The sequence below is a fragment of the Rhodnius prolixus genome, unplaced genomic scaffold, assembly GCF_049639745.1.
Source record: "Rhodnius prolixus isolate KJV_2025 unplaced genomic scaffold, Rpr scaffold_12, whole genome shotgun sequence".
Taxonomy (NCBI): Eukaryota; Metazoa; Arthropoda; class Insecta; order Hemiptera; family Reduviidae; genus Rhodnius; species Rhodnius prolixus.
In genome coordinates, this window is record NW_027411635.1 from 11832152 (window position 1) to 11855156 (window position 23005).

At 31.5% G+C, this 23005-nt stretch overlaps 1 protein-coding gene across 20 annotated transcripts in view; it reads right to left on the bottom strand.

Annotated features, from left to right (window-relative positions):
* The window catches only part of PMCA (plasma membrane calcium-transporting ATPase 3), a 451317-nt gene that overhangs the window by 30702 nt on the left and 397610 nt on the right, over window positions 1-23005 (bottom strand). For 2 of the 20 annotated variants that reach the window (XM_074142766.1, XM_074142764.1), the window contains one exon: window positions 11616-11701. The exons of the other annotated variants lie outside the window; for them this stretch is intronic. In XM_074142766.1, the coding sequence (XP_073998867.1) occupies window positions 11630-11701 (72 nt within the window). In that variant the 3' untranslated portion in view covers window positions 11616-11629. The remainder of the gene's footprint in view (window positions 1-11615; window positions 11702-23005) is intronic. 20 annotated transcript variants of the gene reach the window in all.

The window sequence follows — 23005 nt, forward strand, 5'->3', positions numbered from 1 at the left end:
AGAATTAGTTTGGAATATCCCTTGAATTTAGACAAGCAACGCAAGGTAGGTTTGCCACATAACTGGACATAAAAAAAAAAGTGAGCAAAGATTGTTGTTTTAGACCACAGATAGAGGAAAAAAACAAACACCCATTTTAAAACGTTCATCGCCTACGCTGAAGCAATCTAAAAAGAAGCCACTTTCACAGGTTATACCAAAGAACAAGATCAGATGCGTTATTTCGCTCCCTTCCCCCCAGAAATCAATATAAAACAAATGGTACTTGAATACATTAAATAGTACAAGAATTGACCTACCTTGGCTGTTGCCAAGTCACCTTCCATCAAGAACAATACTTTGCAGGAGATCAGCAGTAGAACCATGGCTGCTAGTTGATACTGTGGTTCACAAAAACATTGTTGACTTACGCTTTGTACGATTGTCAAAGTTGATACAAGAAAAAAATCAAATCCTTGTATTTGAAAAGAAAAAAAAAATGCATTGATAAACAAGAAAAGCATTAATGTTCTAGACCCTCACTCTTAGGTCCCACCCACTAATAATATGGGAAATCGATGGAGGTTTTTTTTTTTTTGTTTTTAGAAATCTCCAAAACTCATGAAATCTAAACTATTAATTCCATTCGGAGACAAAACTAATTTGATCCATATTCTTAGAAACTCCCAGGGAAATAGATTTTTCAAAAGGTTCTTCAAAATTTTAAGCACCCTTCTATGGTCTCAGTACCAGTAATAGTACCATCGCGCATTTAGCGCGAAAAGTAATATTTCCCTGTTCATCTTATTTCCGTAATTATGAATTGTGCGGTATATTTGATCATTAAATAATATTCATTATAATATTTCTAAACCAGTCTTCCAGCTGTAGGGCAAGTTCTCATAATGATTCTACTGTTTTGTCCCTAGGATCAGTTGCCCAACAAGCATAAATTTGGATCTTTTTCTTATTCTCGTAAGTTTGGCATCAGATTAACTGAAATCCCGAATGATCTTATATTAGATTTGAATCCAGGATGGAACCTGTATCCCAAGGTATAGCACCCAAAGGGACTTATTATATCATTACCCTGAATTTCTAGTAAGGAAAACCACTTTACAAGGTGTAGGGCGCTTACACTATTTACTTTTATTGAACAGACTATACTCTCCTAAAACTTTTATGGATTATTAGATTGGACTAGTACATTATGTGTATAGAGTACAAAGGTGACTCTATATAAACCTGCAATGTGACTGTCAGTGAAATCAGGGGTTGATGATCTACTGATATATTCTACTAAGAACGTAAGATTTCAGAAAATGAAATTGTGTTAATCATAAAAATTATCTGAAAGAAACATGAAAAAAATGGAGTCCACACAAAAAACTGCAGCAATTGATGCACTAACTCGGAGGTGCCACGAAATCAGAAACTAATACAGCAAGCATCTTAGGAAAAAAGAATCAAGAATCAACTGTCGATGTATTTATTTTAACAATAATATACAACTAACTCTTAGAAATTTAAATAATGGCCACATTTTTTTCTAATTTAGTTTTATATACCCACATAATATTAAAGTCCATGCAGATTTTTACAGAGGTATAGCCTCTTCGACATTCATATGTTAACCTTTTGCACTAAAGCCGCAAGACTCTGCGATGATAGCTACTCCAAGTTGTTTTTTATCAGAGATTTATTAATTGTATTTATTTTAATAGCATTTTCTAGTCACATTTAATTTTTTTCCCCCTCCAGTATATCATTTTTCTCTCACATTGAACCTTTCTTGAACCAACTTGTAACCACATATTTGAGCTATTTGAGCCAATTTACCCCAAAAATTTATCATTTCTCAAACACAATTCTTTTTTTTCACTTACTTCTTGACCAATTCTTTTTCTTCTATTTTTTATTACTGGTTGGTGGATATAGGTCTTTTTCTATTTGCTAAAAGTTTTGGGCACAGGTCAGTATCCTTATCAGACGCTAATATGGTATAGAGATACGAGAGAAATATGATCCATATTCTGTTGTTTAGGTTACAATCAGAGTTGCTCCAGCTTTTTGATTGAATTATGCAGCGTGGTTTTTCGTATATTTTGTTAGTAATTTGTTTCTGTTCGGCCTTTAATTAGGATAGGAATTTTGACAATGTTTTTTATTTTTAACAAATCTCTTTTGTTTTATTAATATTTCACCACCGAATGAGGACAAAGAACTGTGCCGAAACATTTTTGAAATAAAAAAGATGAGTTTTCAAGATTTAAACCCAACAAAATAGATTTTAAAAGATAAAAAGTTTGTCAATTGCTTATAACTAGGTACCAAGTTAATTCAAAAAAGATTCAAAGTTAAAATAAAATGGTTTTAAAGTGTAACCACTTTAGCCAAAAACAAATAAATTAATTATTCGGTTGAAAAATATTATAGAAGAAACAGGGCATATCTGGACAGCATATCAGTGCAAAGGGTTAAAATCCCAAAATAGATTAAATAAATATAACATTAATAATAAATTTTGTAACAAAGCGTTCTTGGTCCGAGGCACATTATATTTTAAAAATTACATCAACATTATAGAAGAAACATCCATGTCCATTCTCTTACTACTGTCACATTTTCTTCAAATTTAGATTCTTTTTACTATTGATGTCTATACTTAAACTAAATAAAGGAAATTTATTATCAAATAATAACCAAACCCAAAAGAAAGTGAATCTACTTTTTGGGAAAATACTAGAGTCGCATTTTCGGTTCACAGAAATAGTAAGTCCTGGCTTTTTTAAATAAATAGGAAAACCTTACGGCTATCTTATCTTAAAAGAACAGTCATTTCTAGCCTGGTCGATACAAATAGATAAACCCCTTGCAATTTTCCTCGTAGTTTTAATGTTTCTCCTTGATTTCTTTCATTCTAACCGATTTAGGATCTCTTTCTGCTGCTTAGATTAATTAAACAGTAGCTTGTAATCAGAAATTGGTTGAATTTTTCTAACCGTTTAACACTTTGTCTAGACAGCGCAGTGACAATCAGCTAATCCTTTTCTACAGTTTAAAGATCTCTCATTGATCGGAGTTGGTCTTCTGCCTTAACTCTCGATGAGATAAGCTTTGATTGTGAAGCATTGAGAGCTCAGATTCAGGCACGAAATGCTTACGTAATTCATACTCACATTCCCCACATAAAATGTACTTCCTTTAATAATGAATTACATTTTCCAGCTAAATAGATTATTATTGGAGCGTGGCAACTTAAAGCTTGAGTCTGAAGATAGGTTTTCTACCAAAGTGTTATTGTTATTCCCAAGTTATTTCCCACGTAAAAATAGAGAATTATTGTAATTTTCTCAGTCAAAAACGCTTTATTAGTGACTTAAGTTCGTGCAATGCCATTTCCAAAGTTTATTTCTATTTATTAAAAGATACCCCCAAACATCAACTTCGTTTTAGTATCTAACCTTACGTTTGGAATAAATAATAAAATACTTCTTAAATTCTCAATTTGGCTCCGTCCGACTATCATTTGTTCCGATCAATTAATTCCTGTGGGGCAAATGATCCCTCCCCCAAAATAGATAGTTCCACTTCAAGAATTATTTGCATCTGAATTTAAGGGCTGCTTTTGGCGTGGAATCCAATAGCTCATTGAAAGGTAGATGCCATATAGTGGACTATATCTTGAATATTAGAACTGATTTATTATTTTTATAAAACAATGAAATATGACAACTAATTTTTCTATTTATACTCGTAAATAATAAAAATTCAGCCTCAGAATTTCCGTTTTCTTTTAGCATAATTAATATTATTATAATTTATTTTAAACTATTGTATTACAGCTGTATACAATTACAGCTTATTTTGGCGCTAGCCACACATCAACTCCAAAATTCCACTCAAATTGAATTTTATTATTTAAATAACTCCGAGCTGATAATGATCCAAAATTTTTTAACAGTATGGCAAAACAGGGTCTACGAGATTTTTTGCCTTTTCCTTTTTTAATTGTAAAATTATTTCTGTGTGTGTATGTTAAAACTCACTCAAAGATGTATAAAAACATTGAAGTAATCGCGTTCATTGAATTGCACTAAAAAATAGAATACAGTTTCGTCCTAACTACAGTCTTGTCCATTACTTGATAACTATAGTTGTATCAGTCAATTAAAAACCACCAGTCTAATTCGCATGCGCTCTAAAAAAAATGAGACATTTTACTTTCTCCCTAAGGCTTACTGCATTCACTTCTAGTTGGTTTTTGAGTTAGTTTTCTGTTGTAACTTTTATAATTGTAATTTTTATTTAACTCTGTTTTGTTTACGGACTAATTAATTTCTGTAAAGCGATTTCAGTTTTTTTTTTATATCTTCGACAGATTTGCTAAAAGTATGATGAATTTTTCATATCCAGAAAGAGTAAAATAAGACTTGAAGGCTTTTTTTATACGAAGTAGTATTATTTCAATGAAATGGTGGGAATGACAATAATTAAAGAAGTTTAATAACGCGTAAAGTCGCTAGACATTCTCTAATACGACAGGTGCATGCTTAGAATAAGGACAAGCATTATCTTGTTAAAAGTTGGCGTCAGCATGATGGTTCTAAAAGAATATCAAAACTGGTCGTATTAACTCGTCGAAAAATCAATTCGGATAATGGCTTGAAGTGACCTATACTCAGTGCCTAAGACATTATAGACTATAACACCTGTTTTAACCCTCATGTTCCTCGAACGGCATCACAAAGTTGTGCCTTTCCAAAACCTTCTCGTGGCCAATCATTAATCGCCATAGACAAGACTGCGACTAAAGACAATGTGGTCTCATCAGTTAATTTACAGATGTCTTTCTTGGCCCCCGATTGCGAGCAGCTTAACTGCCGATATGTTCATCTGTTTTCATGATGACCACCAAGGGATGTAGTCCAAAAGATGCCCTTATATGCGCATGAATATCCTTTATATTAGATTAAAAAAGGAACAGGGGACCTATGCCCCACAGCACTGCAGCCAGAAGAGACTTATTGTACCTGTCTTTTAGATTAAGTCGTGTACCTAATGCACGCCAAAAACATCTATGAAGAACGAAACCTCTCCCTCACTCAAACTCATTTATTGGAGGCAATATTCGCGTTGATTACTTTTCCCAAATACGTCCATTGCCAGTACAATGCTTCCCTGAAACCAAGATTTCTATACTCAATTTTGCGGAAAGATAAATCGGTTCACGCAGTCAACCTTCTCTTCTTTCAAAGTTGGTGCTTTTGGTTTTGATAATGTTTGGCATAACAAAATCCAATGCTCTAGTTTCTCATAACATTCTACATAAAGACTCACATTTTATTATTAAACTTTACAAGTAACTAATTTGTTTGTTTACAAATATTAATTTTGTTTCATACTCTTCTTTAATTGTTGTCATCCGCCATAGAAATAATTTACTACTCATGTATATGCAAATGAACTGAGAAACTGAGGCACGTACTTTGAATACTGAAATTCACATACTACTGAAGATAAGTTCTGCCGTTTATATTGCGACTTGACAGCAACAGCTGGCACTATCTTATAGAGGAAGGGAAAAGAACTAACTTGCCTAATTTCCTTTTCAGAATAAGTTATTTAAGTAATCAGAACAGTGCAAAGACATGTGTCTAGGACGAAACTAAGCAATGCTTTGTAGACAAGTAAATATTTGTATTGTGTATCTTGATAGATTGCTTAAAAAATAAATAAATAAATAAAAATAATGTCGCAGAATCGCATTCAGACCTTTTTATTTAAGAATGGCAAGCGTGTTGCTCAAGCAAGCTTCATGTTGGCATGGCTTCATAGAAAGAAATGAAAGCAAGAGAAAGACACAAAGAAGAAAAAGCAAAAAAAAAAAAGGTAAGAAACTAGGAGACACTATCCTGCACTTACGGCTATTTAATCGGCGAAGAAGTAGTGTTTTGGATCGTTCATCAATAACCTTCCATGGACATATTTGTGCCAGAAATATGTGTCCAAAACTAAACCTCATGCTGTGAATAAATAGCTGGACATCACTGCCATAATATTTGCTAGCAGTTTTGATTACAGCGTACTTTTAAAGGTAAAAAAATAAAATATGATCCTATACTTATATTCGCACATAAAATCACAACCCCGGAAGCCTTTAGGAACTGATTCCTACTTCCAAGAGTAAGAGTAATTGCTGGAGAAAATAAAAACCAAATATCTGCTCATCACTCTCACTCTGATGGAAACCTCATAAAGATCAAGACCTATGAAGTAACCAAAAAAAAAACAACAACAAACAAACTAGAAAACCTCAATAAGCAACTTGTCCAACAGCTAATTACTAAGTAGTTTTGAAATAAAATCTACAGACAAAATAAATAGTTCACAATATTCCCAGTGGCGTAGCGCTCTATTTAGATTATAAGGCTTACACTACCCACAAAATACCTCGTAAAAAGATTATCATTGCTTTTATTAGTTTTTACAGCAATCATTCACCAGTGGAAATTGATGCTAGTAAGTGAGTGGCTCTACAAAGCTGGCCATCGACTACATTCAGAAAGAATCTTCGACAAGATAAGCACGAATAATCGATCTTAATCTTCGACAAGATAAGCACGAATAATCGATCTTAATCTTCGACAAGATAAGCACGAATCAATGTTAATCTTCGACAAAATAAGCACGAATCAATGTTAATCTTCGACAAAATAAGCACGAATCGATCTTAATCTTCGACAAGATAAGCACGAATCGATGTTAATCTTTGACAAGATAAACATGAATCGATGTTAATCTTCGACAAGATAAGCACGAATCGATGTTAATCTTCGACAAGATAAGCACGACTCGATGTTAATCTTCGACAAGATAAGCATGAATCGATGTTAATCTTTGACAAGATAAACATGAATCGATGTTAATCTTCGACAAGATAAGCACGAATCGATGTTAATCTTCGACAAGATAAGCACGACTCGATCTTAATCTTCGACAAGATAAGCACGAATCGATGTTAATCTTTGACAAGATAAACATGAATCGATGTTAATCTTCGACAAGATAAGCACGAATCGATCTTAATCTTCGGCAAGATAAGCACGAATCGATGTTAATCTTTGACAAGATAAACATGAATCGATGTTAATCTTCGACAAGATAAGCACGAATCGATGTTAATCTTCGACAAGATAAGCACGACTCGATGTTAATCTTCGACAAGATAAGCATGAATCGATATTTGAATTGAACGCAGTTATTTGGAATTTGATAAAATTTTATTAAATGCTACGCCATCTAGATGAGATTTATTGATGGAAGGATCGCTACATCAATCCTGTACAGTACAATGTACATATATTGATGCTGATTTGCTGCATTTGTGAATTGTGATGGAAATTACAGCTTAATTGAAAAAAGAAAATCAAAATTAAGAGATATTTGCATTGACTATCTTTGTTCACTTACCGGACAATTAAAACTAAAAGATCCACTAATTTTTCTTTAAGCTTGTTGGAAAACTTCACATTCATTTCCAAAAGCATTTTCTCACGTAATTCTTTAATGTAATTGCATGTATATTATTTCGGTGTGGCCATTTTACTTCATAATTATTGAATAGCTACCACGGTTATTGTATCTTTCGCTATCTACCATCAAAGTTCGCGACTGTCTACAAGTTGCCGTTCACTAGCGTGTATACACGAATTTATATTAAAAAGAAACCTGGTAGTTACTCAGTGTGAAGCGGTAATAGATCACGATCAGATTTCTCCATGGCGGCTATAATTAAGGGGAAAAAGATAAATGTTACATTAACTGGGAATAGTGATGTCTACTAGCCCGGACAATATACCGTATAAGAAGAAAGAACTGTAATTTGAGACTTATACAGTAGAATTAATCCATCATTAAGCTTTCCCAAAATCTATAAAATGAAAAATTTTATAAATTCTGTAACAGGAGATATTCATTGGTTTTTTTTCCCCCCTACATAATGAAAGTTGAAATTCCTTACATAACAGTTTCCTCAGCAGCAGCTGGTGTGGTTTAGTCCTTAGATCTTTTCACTATAATGTTACTTCTAAAGAAATAACATAAAAGTTGAGAATAATTGCAGTAGTAGTGGTAGTAATTTTCTATTTTTTGAGGCGGGGATTAAAGTCGTACCACTAATTAGGAATTGTGGACAGGGGCGGAAGATCATACTTTGCTATTATTATTATTTTTTAATTAATAAAAAATAGCTAAACGCGGGATTCGAACTGGAGATCTCCCACTTACAAATCTACACTTCATAACCAATAGACTAACCATCACCCCTGAGAATAATTATATTATTATTTATTTTAATAATGTTATTTATTTATTTTACTTTATAGATAAAAACAACATATATCTTTGAACTTTTGTTGAACTACTTGTACTTAGATCTACCGCTTTAGTTGGGAGATTTTTTTATTTTTAGCATTAATTTTAGAGGGAATTCTAAATAAGCTGACATTTTTGGCTGCTCTTAAAAATAATGTTTCACTACAATAAATCTACAAATATTGAAGCCAACCAACAATAAGTAAAAGAATACCAATTTTGAAGAAAATTTTCAAGTTAGAACCTTTAGCATTGCAAGAAAATCGTGAGAATATTTCACATTCGATTTATTTTATTATAATTTTTTTTTTTTTAAGAAACAAAAAAGAAAGCAATGCATAACGATCGCTGTTCGCAGCAAGGTTCGTGAAACAATATATAATACATAAAATAACATATATGGCAAATACAAAATAATCTTCGTTTAAAAAAACACAAATTACTAAACACAAATATAATACAGCGTAAAAGACCATTAAAGCGAGACTGCATGTGCTTCGCCACAAATCAGGGAGAATCATGCATTTAATTTTTCTTTTTTTCTGCAACCGTATAATAAATATGACTATTATTATTTATTCAGTAGAGGCTAAAGTTGTGTTTTAAATAAGTAGTGTCAGCTGTTACTTTATAGTGAATTTCAGTTAGTTTATTTATTGATTTTAGCTAAAGGGTGGGTCTTATTGGAGACATCTACGTTTAAAAAACAAAACAAAAATTATATAAACTGATTTTAACCTTTTTAAACACATTAAAGTACTTATTTAAGGTACAATATGTACTGTCTACATCATTTAGTATTTGTTGGTTAAATATTTTATTATATCTAATGGAATAAAATCGACTATTAAATGAAATAATTGTGTCAATAAATTCAGTCTACAATTACATAGCAGTAAAGCAAACTGCAAATTACTTTGATTAATAAAGATACCGGCTAAGGGCGCATTAAATCAACCAGCAGTTAATCAATTAAAAAATTATTGAAGTGTAAACATTTTTAAAGACAAAAAAAAGGAAGTATTAAGTAGTTAAACTGTAATTCTGTTAGTCTTTCAAGCAGCAGTCTTCTCCATTTTAATCTATACCCGATATCCAAAAAAAGTTCAAGGCACTACAGGCACAAGAATTGCCTTTTTTGGGGGAGGGGGGCGATCAGGCTACTGTAAAGGCTTTGGAAGGAAACGTCTTTGATCCATGATAGTTAATGTTAGTAAGAAATAGAAGAAAGAAATCTCAAAAACCAAAAAAAAACCTAGAAACTGAAGCAAATGGCAACGAAAAAATTGACAGGTTGGGCAAAATAGTGGACTTGGTGCAGCTTTAGCCCTAAAAAATTGTAAACCCTTGAATAGATTGGCATAGTTAAATAACTTCTTAATAATAATGAATTTTTAGTTTAAATTATCCCGAGTAGTAATCGCACCAATCTATCGTTTTTTAATTTATACTTATTTTAGGTAAGAACCAATTTTAGCGGTTGCAGAAAAAATCTCATATCTAATTTTTGATTAAAATATAAATTTTTACTCACTCGTCAAATAAATATTTTATTAAATTTGAACTTCGAAGTTAATTCTTATAGTTGAGAAGATATTATAAGATAAGATACTTTACATAGTTTTGACTTTTGTTTTGGTGTAACTTTGTAAAACTGCACTTTGCAGTAGAATGTAATACCGCATTTCGATAAACAATAAAAGTGTGCACCATGACTCAAGCAAATCCAGCATGTTTTTAAACAACCAACAGTTAAAAACTAAATAAAAAATAAAATAATATAAAGAAGCAGAGTTCACAGATCATGCGACACGTTGGCACAGAAATGAAGGAGAAGGCTTTCCACTTTTATAAACTGCTTAGCTACTAAATTCTCGCATCATCACAAGTTATCAAAAAATATATATATAAATTATTAAGTATTCCATTTCATTCGATTTTCTAACTCACAAATAAAATTCTAAATTCTTCTTTAATTACTAAAACTTGACTAATGGGCACTGTTGGTATAAGTTGCTTATTCTCCAATCAAAACATCAATTCATAAGAAAATTTTGATTGGTCTTAGGAAACAGTTGATGAATCTGTATTTTATCAATCCTCAAGAGGTTCCGTGAAGTAATCAGAGCTAGAACAGTAACAATTAAAACATTTTTTACTACTGTTTATGTGTTTCATTATTTAATTTCATTTTTGTAGAGGATAGAAGTAACATTTTGGGCACTTAAAAGTATTTGTAAGTGGTGCTAAAAGAGAAACTATTCATACAATGGCCTTGCATTCTTCTTGGAAGTAAAACGTCTGGTTGGGAAAAAAGAAATGCCAAAGTCCGGGTGAGATTCGGCAATACGCAGAACTTGGTAGTAGAAGCCCACAGATTAAAGTAGAAGTGGGCAGGACATGTTGCGCGATAAGAACCAATAGGCAGTTCTGAGTGGATTTCGAGATACTGGAACGGAAAAAAAATGAGGTTGACAGGTAAATCTGATAGGGAGCCGGAAATTACATTGAGAGCGTGTTGTGGGTGGTGCACCGTATCATGAGATGCAGAAAGCTTGGGATAAAGTGATAAAAAAGATTATTTGAGTTGTGTTAAGTAACCTGTGCAAGTATCTTATTAGTAACTTTGAATTGTGGTATCTATCATTTCGTTGCATTTTACATTTTATTTGGTTTTATTTCAATATTGTTTTTCTTTTTTTAGTTATGTTTGGATCAAATATGGGTATTTGGAATTACATAAAAGATAACTGGGATTTGTATCTATCGTACTTAATGGAGAGACTTTAATTCTGCAAAAAGGTATAAATAAAGCTTTTATTATTATTATTTTAAATTTCTTGCTACAATTCATTGAAATTGAATAAACTAGCCTCAAATAAACTTTGGGTACAATCAAATGAAGAGAGTATTCGATAATAACATATATTATTTTTTCAATATTGAAGATGATGCGATAATTTTGTATTTCAGTTTATTTTCATATTTTCAAACAATCTGACAAGGTGATGTAAAAAGGCATTTTAAAACAAATAATGCTACTTCCAAATTATATTATTATTCATTTTAAAATTAAGGACACCTGAAAGAACACATACAGACACTGCTTTGGAGGAGAAAACAAGACCCTGGCTATATAATATTTTCTTGTTTTTTTTTTTTATATATAATAAAGTAAAGAGCACAGAAATATAGAAGCAACAATTTTAAATTCAAATAATATAAAAAGCCTATTTTAGTTAGTCAGTTATGGTACTCACGAAGGGTTTAGGCATTATGACGGAGCGACTTTGCTATCTACAGATACAAGATGGTGAGCTGACGGCCACGTGTCCGCAACAAAGTTCTGCAATACTCAAAAGTTAGCGCTTCAAGCAATCTCAAAAGTAGAAAGTGTGTCATAAAGAAAATATCACAAGACAGATAATTTTAGTTTTACTTTTTTTTTCTAAATTTCTTCTTTATTTATAGTATATATAAATATATATAAATGAGAAAACGTTCATCATGCACAGAACCAACAACCGAATATACATACTACCTGTTTTCAGTCAAATTAAATACCTTTGTTACACTATCAAGGCATCGATTGTCAACAATCAACATAGAAAATTGTTTTTGTTCGTGGGAGATAAAGGTTAGATAATGCACTGGACTGTTATAAGCACGACTAGGTTTCGAGTTGCCTCATGGCACTTATTTTCTTATGGATCAAAGCCTTCACAGTAAGCTCGAGGATAATGTTGTCCGCAGGCCGACAGTAACAAAAAGCTCCTGGCGTCAATCACTATAGATATGGACGCGCCTTAATTAATAAAAGAATTCTAGACAAATCCACAATTTCTCTGATTGTAATTTTTACGCAATTACATTTTCTTGTAACAGTACATAATATGATATTGTAGAAGAAAGCATGATGTCGTAATTTCCATAGAACCCCACTAAAATCAACGTTCTCTGAAAAAAAAGAAGTTACAATTAAGGCCTAATATTCAAGTAAGTTAAAACCCATATTCACCTAGAAAAATAAAATATTAAAGACAATCTACACAAATAATTAATAAAAACCATTCAGTCATTCAGAACAACTGATATTCTAACGCTGTATTCTGACAACACATATGGATACCTACAAAACTTGATCTTGGTTTTAGGACCGAATTATGTGGTACTTTCAAAACACGTTTAACTTCACACGACTTCCTTAGAAACCCTTATTGAATCAAGTAAACGTATCAAGTTTAAAAAAATAATTGTTAGAATCATTTTTGAGGAAAGAAAAATAAATCGATTCAATAAAATGGATTGATCAACGTTGCTTAAAATATTATGGACTTCCTGAAACGTTTTGATGCATAATTAGTATACATAAGTTTGAATACAATTTTAGCAGCCATTTTCAGACAGTAGAACACGCAGAATAACTGAAATAACGTTATTAGGCTATATACTCTTTGGATTGCATGGCTCCTACTGATGTCAATGAATCTTTGAGAAGTATAAGCGATCTTTACATATTGCTTGCCACTAGATTCATCCACAGTCTTTTAGGCAGTAGCCGAAAATAATTCTATAGGAATGAACTTCAGAAGGACGCAATAAGATGTTAAAACAAAAAATAATAATAATCCCAACGTACAACAGTTTCTAGAAAAAGATTACCAAAAGTATAAGAGCATATTTCGATTTTTTGTTTTAGACTTTCATGAAATATTCCGTGTTCACGCGCACGAATTATGCGCCAAATTTTGTTTAAAATAATTTAGAGGACCTCAAATATTTCTGGTAAAATCTGAATTTGGAAAATTTGACGCGATCGCTATACTTCACCTTATTTTAGGGAGAGAGGATTGAATAGTTTGAAAATAGTAATAAATATGGTCGAACAAGGCTTTAAGTTCGTAGAGTAATGTTAGTTGGAATAGATATTATTAATAGGCAGATAATTTAGTTAAATTAGCTAAATGTGAGTTTAAAACGGAGAAAGATGTTCTGGTTGAAAACAGATACAGAATTATAAGACTTAGGTTTAGAGTGGTGTCAAAGAATTAAATGTGATTGAAAACAGGTATAAATTATTTTAAATTAGTTTAAATACGTTATATTAGAAGAAACCAGGTAAAATTGTCGGATAAAGGTTTAAGTTGCTTGAAAAAATGTATAAATTAGTGAACAATATATAGTTTGGTTTATTTTAATTTTTTTCTGCAACCTAGTAACAAATCAAAACTTGAGTGTCGTTAAATATACTTTAAATCATTAAAAAGAAACAAGAAAATTTACATGGAAAGTAATATTATATCCTCACTACCTTCAATAACTAGAATTTAAATTACATATTTAAATAGAATTCATTTGCGTTACGTAGCGTTACAGTTAGAGAAAATTTAACGCAAAGCTGATATAAACACAAATACTTTTCAGCTCAGTGGGGCGGAGATAAAAGTATGCAATTTTAATTCAATTAATTTTCGGTAACCGAAAATAAAAAAAATTTTGCTCTCACTAAGTGAACTGTGAAAATTTCTAGGCACAAACTTTACAAATTCTAGGTGGTCTATTTTTTGCTTGAAATTTATAAAAACAATTTTTTGCAATTGAACGCTTTTCGGATCAATACTCTATTCTTTTAATAACGATACGACCACCATCCATCAATTCTTATTTGAGTAAACTTACCTATCTATTTAATTCTATCTATTTAAATTCATAACAAAAAACCCATGATAAAAAGGTAATTTGGCCCAAATATATTTTCGTTTCAACATAAATAAAAATATTAAAAAAAAAAAAAATTAAAAAATATGCGTTACTCGTAAGTATTGCGAATGAATAAATGAATTTGAACAAGAATAGCCAACGTTATAACAAAACCGCCAGAATGAAAGAACAGTTTAAAACTTCGATCGTAATTAATGCAATCTAAAACTCGTGGTTTCGAAGAAGCGTAACGCAGATGAATGTCTCTTTTTGAAGGCATCCTCAGAAATTTCTTATTAAATCAATTAATTTGAAAATTACTTAAATAGGCAATAAAAATAACACTAATATAATTAAAAAAGATAAACAATAAAGTGCTGCAGAAAACTTTCCAAATTTATTAAAGAAACAGCAAAAGAAATTAATTCTTCGGTAATTCAAATTTTGAAAAACTAATTTGAATCCGGTTGCAGAAAAAAAAGAAGAATAAAAATTAATATTCATTGGATTAATCAAGCATTTTTTAAATATTTTTTTACACTCTAGTTCAGTTGATAGCATCGTTGCGTTCGTAAGAGCATTATGTAAACTGGAGTGTAAAAAAAAGAAGCATTATTTTGTCCACTGTTTGGTAAAAATAACCATTTATTTACTTATTCTTAATTCCCAAATCACTACGTACAAATAAAGAAAAAAAAGAAACTAAAATTAAATAAATTGTTGAATCTTACATGATGAAATCATTTGGAGAATTAACATAGCATGATATTATAGAATGATGCAACTAACAATCAAGGGATAATGACTTTTCCATGTAGATGTACAGTTTGAGAATGCTGGTGACATGGAATGAATTAGCACATGCTCCCATACGATACAATAATGTGTTCTGTATCAGGTCCACAAAAAATAAAGTTAAAAGTTAATTAAACTATTATTGTTTTCTTAAACTGCTTTTTGCTTTGTCCCAGAATATTTTCGCTAGTTTCTTATTTAGAGTTTACCTTCAAAAAAGTACAACCTGTAAATAGTCTCAAACTGGTTTTGCTATAATATTTTTCATGCTGGTGACGTTTTAACCATCAGTCGATCATCTTCTAAATTTATTTTTTATTCTAAAACATGAATTTATGTATTTGCATTTTTTAATAAATTGTAATGTATTTATTTTTTTTAAGCAGTTTTCTTTCCTACTCTATGTGCTATATCTGATTTTGGGGCTTTATATTTTAAAACAAAAATAAATGGCAAATTGAAATTGGTGTCCAAAATTGCTAATTAGGGTTGATGGCACTTACACATTAGGCAAGTTATCTAGACAACATTAAAAAAAAAAAAAAAACAAGGTGGCCCCTCACGATTTCGACTTAATACTTTTTATAAATTTCTTTTTCAAAACACAAAAGCAATACCAGACATATAGCACATGGGGTAGGAATAAAAACTGCTTGTCAAAAAATTATATCACAATGTACTAACAAAAAATAGAACAAACAAACGAAATTACGGTTTAGAATAAAAACTAAAGTTTGATGGACCAGCTGACGATTGAAACGTCACCAATAAGTGAAAACATTAACATTAGGTTGTATTTTTTGAAGGGAATCTCTAAGAAAGGATATATTCTTGTATAATGCACTTCTATCATAAGCTAATATGGTCGTCTAAACTTAAACAATCTCACAGGTGGGGTGCATCTACGTAAGTCGTGCGCTTTTTTTTGTTTTATTTCTCTTAATTCAGAGCCGAGTTTTTTAACTAAACATTTACCTAAAAATTCTTATTAATTTTTTTTTTTTTTTTTGCAGTTCATGCTGAAACTATCTCATGAAAAGATCTATGCACTATTTCTACAAAAGTTGCTCAAGTCCTGGATTGATTGAGTTTAGAAAGGGTAATATTTGCCAGGAAAACAGGTTTTTGCGTGAAGAGTGTACAGTTCTTCTGGCAACAGTTGTAGAAGCGGATCCTTTCAGTAACACCAGAAATTACCATCTGATTTTCCTACTGTAAAAAGCCACTTACGAACAGCTGGGCATGCTGTCCAAAGAAGAAGCTACCAAAGAATTTCAAATCAGCTTTGGTCCAATAAACATAAAAGTGGAAATTTAGTCTGCACATTCCTATGTGATTATCACATAAATAATAATTAACACTACAGATGAAAGGAGGTGGATTTATTTTGACTATCCAAATATAAATGATAGTCCCCTTTTGAAATAAATGTGGAAACCGCACATAGATTTAATGAGCGTCCATAATTTACGAATATTTTTAAAGATTTGACAGCTTATTTAATAGAAAATAAACACGAGATAGTGAAATCCAATTATTTTAAATATTTGACATTAGTTTAAATTTTAATCTCTCAAATATTACTATGATGCAATATTAATTAAGAATAATACAGTATTAATCTTTAAAAAAAAAAAAAAATCAATCTGTTATAGCTGTAACCCTCTAAAGTCCAACCAAATTAGATAAAAAAAAAGTGGTAAATATCGGAATGGAAGATAAGAAGCCATAAACATTGTATAAATCTTTGTTTTGGCATTTTATAAGTTAGCTCAAAAGACTCAATAGAATCTCTTATTCAGTACATAGAACGTTTCATAAAGTTACAAAAATATTATAATTAAGAATCCTTAGTTACTAATTAATGTATCTATATAATTAAAAATGTAAATGTTGGTTTGTTCAAAATCTTAAATCTTCGAAACTTCTTCACCAATTGTTTTGGAATTTGGAAACAACGTTGCATTTGAAAACGGGCGTGTTTTTATTTACCTATCATAAACTTAGTAAGTAAGGATTCTTAATAATTATAATATTTTTGAAACTTCATCAAACGTACAATGTACTGAATTACACAGTTGACCTAACGTTACTATACATACGGCTAAGCACCTCCCACTCTTCGCGCTCTATCTCAAGAACGGTTGATTGTATGGAAAATTGCATAGAACCAAATTTGTAGAGAATTTTATGCTCTACAACTTTGGCAATTTCTTTAAATGTCATTTAGAGCAAAGGAAACTAGATATTTACCAAAAACCGATTTTCGTAACCTTTGACCATTGATTCCAGATTCTATGAGACTTTTGAGCCAACTTATAAAATGCCAGAACAAAGATTTATACAAGTTTATGACTTATTATCTTCCATTCTGAGGTTTAATCCTAATTTGACTGGGCTACTCTCTAGGGGTTAAAACCATTTTAATGGAAACAAAAAGTCGCAAAATATTGTTGTAAAAACACCTCGTTTCCTACATCACGTCAGTTCTACCAAGCACCAAGAAGTCAAATTTCTGAACAAAAACCTCTAAAGATTGCGTGTTTTATTGCAGGGATATAATTATGGAATAATTATATTAATGATTCCAGCGGGAACAAGCACCAAGGTTATTAAATCGATTAGTATTACAGCCTTGAGAAATAGTTTATTATTTTTTAATCATTATTTTAAACAAAACACCAGAAAATACCATGGTGTTCATGGAAATACCACGTAGAGCTTGGGTGATCATCTATTAGATTTACTCGTCCAACATTTTTTTTTGGCCATACTTTTAGTGAAACTAAACCCCATCTTTGAGCGAACACATTCAAAGCCCTTCTGTTACCACATGCTATCATTGAATAACAATGCTTCAGGGTGCCTAGAAATGGGCTGAGCTTATATCAGGCTTATATCTTCAAGCTCTTTATTCTAGGAGGATGAATGTGACTACAGAAACGTTTCTAAGGATGAAACCAAATCTCTAATTTTTTTTTTTTTGCTAAATAATATGAAAGCAACGATTCACAAAAGTTTCACCTGTATAAGAAGATAACCTTCCGATTGAATCAAAACTTCTGTCTTTAAAAGCCTTCAAGGAATTTGATGCATGGCATGATCCTTCGAACTAGTACACACATCTAATGTCAAATTTGTGCGACACTTCGACTACAAAAAGCTCTCAGTGCGAAGAGTTTCTGGCATAATTTACGGTTATTATTACAGTAAAATAATGTTAGGTTCAAAGGAGAATTTTGCAGGATTAGACATGTGTATTTTTCTATTTTTCCTGAATGAAATATTTTTTTTTAATACCGGATAGATCTTACTTTTTTTTATGAAGCCTATTTTTTTATTTTTCTTAACCTTTATCATTTTTCAATTTTTTCAGAATAATCGCAACAAATCGAGGAAGCAATTAGAACGATTATCTCGATTGAGTTCAAACTGCTGAGACTGCTCAAACAAAAAAAAAAATAATAATAATAACGCTGTTCGAGGCAGCACTAGTAAAAAGCACACTGTACGTTAGTTCCGCAAATTTCAATCTGAAGATTTTTTATCTACAGTAACCGGAAAATTTCTTTAAGAACCGTCGTGAAAGCTGACCTGAAATCAAAACGATTCGGTAGATCGCAGGGCAACCACACTGCTGGTATAGATGGTTTAATACGCAATGGGAAATTGAAAACAAACTCGAGGGTAAGAATACGAACGATTGGTAAAGATTGTCATGTCTGAAGATTTGTTGTTTGCTTGTTCTGTTTTTTTTTTTTTTTTTTTTACTTTATTCGCCTAACAAAAACGAGCCATTTTTTGACCGAATCGAAACTTGAAAGACAAGTGGAAGCTATTCGATCATTTAGGACGGTTTAATAAGACGATTTGCCCTATTCCACTTCCTAATAACCAAAACATACACTCTCTTAAAACATGATTACGGTATATTAATCAGCGACTGCTATCAATCCACTATCCATTTTTTGAAAACCGGTGGGTCTATAAATCCATAGAGGTATTGTTAAAAAATCGTCAAAAATGTTCGAAAATTGTGCCAACACTCGGCATTGGTTGACACAAGGAGCACAATCTATTTACATGTTCACGCTCTTCCACGAGTTTAATTAATCACCGGCCAAAATTAAAAGAAAAATCAGTGTATTGTGCAACAAAGTAGGAGATCTGGAAGGTCCTACGACCCTGTTACCTAATAAGTAACGAGCAACTTTTTTTAACCCGAAAACAAAGAGTATTTTCTGACCAGCTTACAACAAACTTTGTAATTACCAAGAGATCTAGGCAGCCATTATTGTATAGCACGCAGAGCTTGTCAACATTAAAGGGATAAAACATCAATTCGGCAGACGGTTGCCAAAGTTCTAAAGAACAATATTTGTTCGGATTTTCTATTTATTGGTACTAATCTTTAAATTATTGGTTAATAAATTATTAATAATAGGTGAATCAATTATTGAGAATTTTTTTTTAATTTAACACCAGTTGAGGCTTCCATGATACGTGAGAAGAATCTGAAAGAAGAACACTTTTGGGATGTCCCGCTCTTGCAGCGTTCAGTGCTTGTCGAAGTGAGTAAAAGAGAAGTGCAGCTTGCAGTTCCATAAAGAAAAGAAAAAGTAATGTAATGCTAATTTTTTTTTCTATTTTCAGGAAGGCTTTATGCCCCCAAAGAACGATTAGGAGACCCAATAGGATGGGTAACACATTTTTTACTATAAATTCCCTGTATTTACACATTAACAAAATCAAATCCAGGACCGGGAATTGAAGCCAGATCCGTGGAGTCCAGGATTTTGCTCGTTAAAGCTGCTAAGATTTGTTGCCGTATTACTTCCCGAAGATATCGGGAAAAGAAATCCCAATGAAGTATTAGTAAGCTGAATTTGGGAAAGGATATGAAGATATTGATGAAAACAAAGCCCATACTAATCTACGTTCAGTATCCTGGAACTCCATTGACCAAAGTTGAAGCTTTACTAAATAACAATATGTAAAATTACTGAACTAAACGCCATAAATGATCTCAAATTTTTTAAATTTCACACTGGTCAATAAATTTTAAATAAGTTCTCCAAAAAAAAATATAATGCTAGCACGATTCTAAGGCGTGTTTTCAATACCCACATTCTTCCTAGTGAAATTATTACACACCAGTCCACGACACCTAATTGGTAGTTGGACGTTAAGCCCCGCCTGAAAAAATAGGCGATTACTTAACTTTACTATTACACACCAAATTCTGCACTCAAGGACAAAACTAATGCTTGCCAATTGAGAACAAAGTCGGCATGATATAAATTTTCCTATTTACGAAAAACTTGCGACTATGGGACTCACCTCTCTATTGATTACGACAGCTACAGAGCGGAGCAAGGTCGAGACATCTTTGCAATTGTCCAGAGACATGCGTCTCTTGCAAGACCAAAAAAAAAAGGAACCCCTAACGCGATCAACAGGAGCAAAATTTAAAAAAACTTTTTTCAATTTTTGTATATTAAATTTCACAAAATGAAAATATATATATATATATATAACCATTGAAATAATTAAACTTTGAATAGCATTTGGATAATAGACCCATCGAAGTAGGTAGGCACACCTGCTAATCAGAGTTCAGTTGTAAAAGTTGTCACTTTAATAGTTCTTATTCTAATGTGGAAAAGAACCCTCTCCCTTCAAAAACAGGAAATCCCTATTTTTTAGATGATTTCTTAGGAACTCTAAAGATAAATATGAAATTTGATTGGAGAAATTACAAAATATCAATTGTATTGGCCAACTTACAATACATGTTCAAAAAAAAAAAAAAATCACATTACCACTGGTAATATAATGTTTTTTAACAATAATGTAGTAAATGTTCAAGTTAAGCTGAAATTTAACCGTAGATGTGGGCTTGATTTGGCGATAGGAGAGCAACACACTTAAAAGTGTAGCTAATTCTGTTTTTCTTTTCTTTTTTTTTAAATCAAAATTAAAATAACAAATGAAATCAAATGAAACCAATGGAAATATTGAAATATCATTTTAAAAAAAATGTATGGCAATAATAAGGTATTCTTAAAACACAATGAGATATATATCAATAAATACACTAATATAAAGAATAAAAATAAATAAGAAACATAATAATATTTAAACAACCAATTCCTGATGTGCGCTTCAATTCGTGCAACTGAGGAAAAAAAGGAATAAATAATAATTAAAGCAATCCATGCAAAATCATTGACACCTACCTTCATCGCTCATTAAAATATAAATATATTTATATATTTAAAAATTTGGGGGAAAAAAAAAATTTTCTTGTGACATAAAAAAAAACAAACAAAAATTTGGGCCATTTCACAGTTATCTGGCGCACTATAACAAACGTCTGTTTTGAAAAAAAAAGATTCAGATCTTAACTTAGCCTAACTCTATAATAATATTAATCTATAATAATACTTATTGTTACAAATTTAAAATTAATTACAAAACTAATTATCTATCACATACTTTATAACAAATAACACGGTGATCAAAAATTGAATTTTACAAGCTGTTGATCAGACAGTCACAGTATGGGTATTGGTCACCATTTGCATTAAGTTTTTAAATGAATGAATAGGCTTTTTTTTCTTTTTTTTTTTTTTTTAATGTGTAAATTAATGATCAATAATTACCAGCTTGGTGTACACGAAGTAAGTGACAATTAACTATATTTCCTAATAATTTTTATTGTATCCAAGAACTTAGGGAAATGGGCTATTAGCACATTTTCATGCACCTGCAAGCAACACTTTCAATAATACAGCACTTTTGGGTATCTGATTTTTTTTTCAGTCTAAAACTGGGAAATTCCCTGAGAATCTTACAAAATAGTTAATTTTCGAAGTTGATCGAAAAGATTAACAAAAAAAATTTGATAAATTAAAATAATTGCGAGAGAAAAAAAAAACAAAAACAAAAAATGACAAGATCCTAGAACTAGATAAATGAAAAAGGGAGAAAAAGAGTGATTTTAAATTGATCAGCTGCCGGAGGGGGTCACCTTCAAAAACATATCCAGTTCGTATTACTTTGAGGTTATGTCTTTCTAAAGTCAATAGAAGAAAAGCTACACTCTCAACAGTAATCTTATCTTAAAGCTGAGCCACCTATCAATTATAAGTTGGGTCAAAAATAAACGTGTAATTTTACTTTCCAGTACACTTGGGAAAAGCAAAAGAATTCAGGATTTTATAGCAAGTAAGAAGGGGAGACTATAAGGGGAAGAGAGGACAACAATACTGCACACAATCAATATTCACGTGATCTAAAATTTAATGCTAATTTCTTTGCCCTGAATCACATGATTTGGGAATAAAGCTAAAACGTACAGTATTTAGGAGAAGTCTTTTAAAAGGGCGCATTCGATATGTCCATGCACAGCGCCACTGTTACAGAAAAATTAAAAAAACAAAAAAATACAGTACTCGTTAAGTCTGGTGGAAAGCTATCGATCAACGATTTGATAGCGATCAAACCTTGGAAAGAGTTGGGAATTACGGAAAATTACAAGAATCTAAGCGCGGGTGGATGGCTCATTTTACCAAATACGCCATGTCCCTTTTTTTCTCATTAATCGTTAAACAAATGCTCATTCGAAATTCCATCCAAGGAATTTACGAGTAAACAGCGACAAACCTCCAGCAGTATTAACGTTTACGGCGCGAGAAAGAGATTAAACAAACTGCAACCCTCCCAATGTACGCACCGTTGAGTTACAAGTAACTATTTCTCTTTTACCTTTCCTCATATTGTTCGAAATCCTATTGCACCCAACGTGCCTCAGTTTTTGTTCTTCTTTTTTTTTTTAAAAAAAAAAAAAAGCTCATAACTTTTTAAGCTATTTTGTGGATGCATGCGAAACCTTGAAAGATGATTGCACTGTGACCAATACCCAGTAAATTAGATAACAGTTGTACAGAGGCTTCTGTCAAAACAATACCAGAAGAAACCATTTGTCACTATGCTCACTATAAGCATACAACCAAAATTTGATGCTAAACTTTCAATCTTCCCCAACACAGAAGACGTGAAAACAGAAACATTTTATTACAAAGATATCTTATACAACTTAAAAGCTAAAAAGATTACAAAGTGACCATTCAAACATTTTGCGTATGCTTCT